Consider the following 2,500-nt stretch of genomic DNA (forward strand, 5'->3'; position numbering starts at 1 on the left):
AAGATTACAAAAAAGTAGACAAAACATGTTAAAACTGTGGTGCCATATACATATCAAAACATCTGAACAGTAGCAATAATAAAATGGAAAAATCAAAAACTGGCACTTATTACATAATTTTGCAACTGAACTCTTATTTATAGTTACCGTTATAGTTACAAGATGGTGAATAGCCCTTAAAAGTGAGACGTGCTAGTACTGAGTAGTGGCGCATTACTGGCCCATTTAAAGCACTTAACTTATGGGCTTTGCCCGGTGGCCACTTCCATTTCCATCTTGCGATAGATAGTGATTGCAAGGGCAGAGCTATAGTAACTATATTTTCATCCAGCCTTTGACTGCTTTTGTGTCCACTCCAGACACTATGCAGTATGCTGAAACCACTACATCCTCTATCTAGTATCTACTGTAGATTTCTATCGTAAATATTTCTCTCTCTCTCTCTCTCTCTCTCTCTCGGTCGAGTGTTATTGGTGTGGCAAGCCTTACTGCATCCCTCTCTGCATCACATCTCTATTTTAGTTTTCTCTCTGTGTCTCTAAGGTATTCCCCTACCTCCCTGTCTATCACTCCCTAGCTCTCTCTCTCTCTCTCTGTCTCTCTCTCTCTCTCTCTCTCTCTCTCTCTCTCTCTCTCTCTCTCTCTCTCCTCTCTCTCTCTGTCTCTCTCTCTCTCTCTCTCTCTCTCTCTCTCTCTCTCTCTCTCTCTCTCTGTCTCTCTCTCTCTCTCTCTCTCTCTCTCTGCATCTCTGTCTCGCTCTCTCCGCCTCTCCGCCTCTCCGTCTCTCCGTCTCTCTCCCTGTTTCTCTCTCTCTCTCTCTCTCTCTCTCTCTCTCTCTCTCTCTCTCTCTCTCTCTCTCCCTCTCTCTCTCTCTCTCTCTCCACCTCTCTCTCCCAGTTTTTCCATCCCTCTCCATCTCTCTCTCTCTCCATCCTCTCCACCTGAGGTGGGCAAACACCTCACCCCACCTGCCCGGAAAACGGACTTAGGCGCTAAGCCCCCGGTAATTAATTCCATTACTGCAATGATCGGGATTAGGCCGAACCTCGGTGACATGTCTTTAACCCCTGGAGCCGTTGTTGACTAACTGCGCGGTGAACCTGTGCCCTCGGCGTGCCGCGGCGTAGACACTAGCAAGAGGCCTTGTGGGATATATAGACCACAGACCACTACTACTACCTACATGGAGTGGAGGGGCCTCTCAGCAGTGGTGTGAAGATGGCTGAATGTAAGAGGCTTAAAGTGTGACCATGTGCGTACCTGCATGTGTTGGGATGCCTTTGCACGCATCATGAACGCATGGTGAACCCCAATCCCCTCGACCCCTGCTTGGATGTGGGTGGGCTAGTAGTGGGCAGGCGGAGCAGGAGGATTTGAGGTTTTACTGTGTGTGTGTGTGTGTGTGTGTGCGTGCGTGCGTGTGTTCGTTCGTGCGTGCGTGTGTGCGTGTCTGTGTGCGTGCGTGCATGTCTGTCTGTCTATCTTTCTGTCTGTCTAAAATGTGTGTGTGGGTGGCGGATGAGAATTCATACTGTACTGCTGTGGTATACTGCAGAAGGGCTGTGTGTGTGCTCTTGTCAGTGGTGTTGTCTGTGTGTGTGCATGTGTGTGTGAGAGAGTGTGTGTGTGTCTGTGTGTTTTTGCTGAACTACAATGTACTGATATCTGTCTGTGTACCTAACTATGTACGTATGCATATGGTGTATGCACACGTGTGAGTGCACGTGTCTCTGTGTGGATGTCTGTGTCTTTGTATGTGTATCTGTGTAGTGTGAGTGAACTCTTTGTTGCGGGCAAACTATTTTTGTCAGTGTTGTCTTCACTTCACTGGCTCGCGTCTGTGCCTCTTTACAACTGCCATCTGAGCATCTTTTCAGCTGCCGACTTTGTGTCTGTGTGTACAGCAATCAGTTTTAAGTTGTAGACACAAATAGCAAGTGGACCACAAGTAAACTCTTTTATGTGTGTGTGTGTGTGTGTGTGTGTGTGTGTGTGTGTGTGTGTGTGTGTGTGTGTACGTGCGTGTGTGTATGTGTGTGTGTGCGTGTGTGTACGTGCATGTGTCTGTGTGTGCGTGTGCGTGTGCATGTGCGTGTGCGTGTGCATGTGTGTGTGCCTGTGTGTGCGTGTGTGCGTGTGTGTGTACGTGTGCGTGTGTGCGTACGTGTGCGTGTGTGCGTGTGCGTGTGTGTGTGTGCGTGCGTGTGTGTGTGTGTGTGTGTGTGTGTGTGTGTGTGTGTGTGTGTGTATGTGTGTGTGCGTGTGCGTGTGCGTGTGCGTATGCGTGTGTGTGCGTACGTGCGTGCGTGTGTGTGTGTTAACTAGGTGTCCAGAGGGACCCCGGCCTGAGGCAGTGCGTCCGTGTCTGCTGCCCTGCAAGCGGGACTGTCTGGTGACTCCGTTCAGCGAGTGGTCTGCATGCATCCCCAACTGCGAACCAGGTACAGTAGAAGCAACTCATCACGAAACAGTCAGTCACGACACAGCACTGCACAGCACA

General features: G+C 49.5%; 1 protein-coding gene across 1 annotated transcript in view; it reads left to right on the plus strand.

Moving 5' to 3' along the window:
* thsd7ab (thrombospondin, type I, domain containing 7Ab) overlaps positions 1-2,500 on the plus strand; it is a 196,096-nt gene that overhangs the window by 116,953 nt on the left and 76,643 nt on the right. The window contains exon 11 of the mRNA XM_063199502.1: positions 2,326-2,441. Coding sequence (XP_063055572.1) covers positions 2,326-2,441 — 116 coding nt within the window. The remainder of the gene's footprint in view (positions 1-2,325; positions 2,442-2,500) is intronic.

The sequence above is a fragment of the Engraulis encrasicolus genome, chromosome 5, assembly GCF_034702125.1.
Source record: "Engraulis encrasicolus isolate BLACKSEA-1 chromosome 5, IST_EnEncr_1.0, whole genome shotgun sequence".
Classification (NCBI taxonomy): Eukaryota; Metazoa; Chordata; class Actinopteri; order Clupeiformes; family Engraulidae; genus Engraulis; species Engraulis encrasicolus.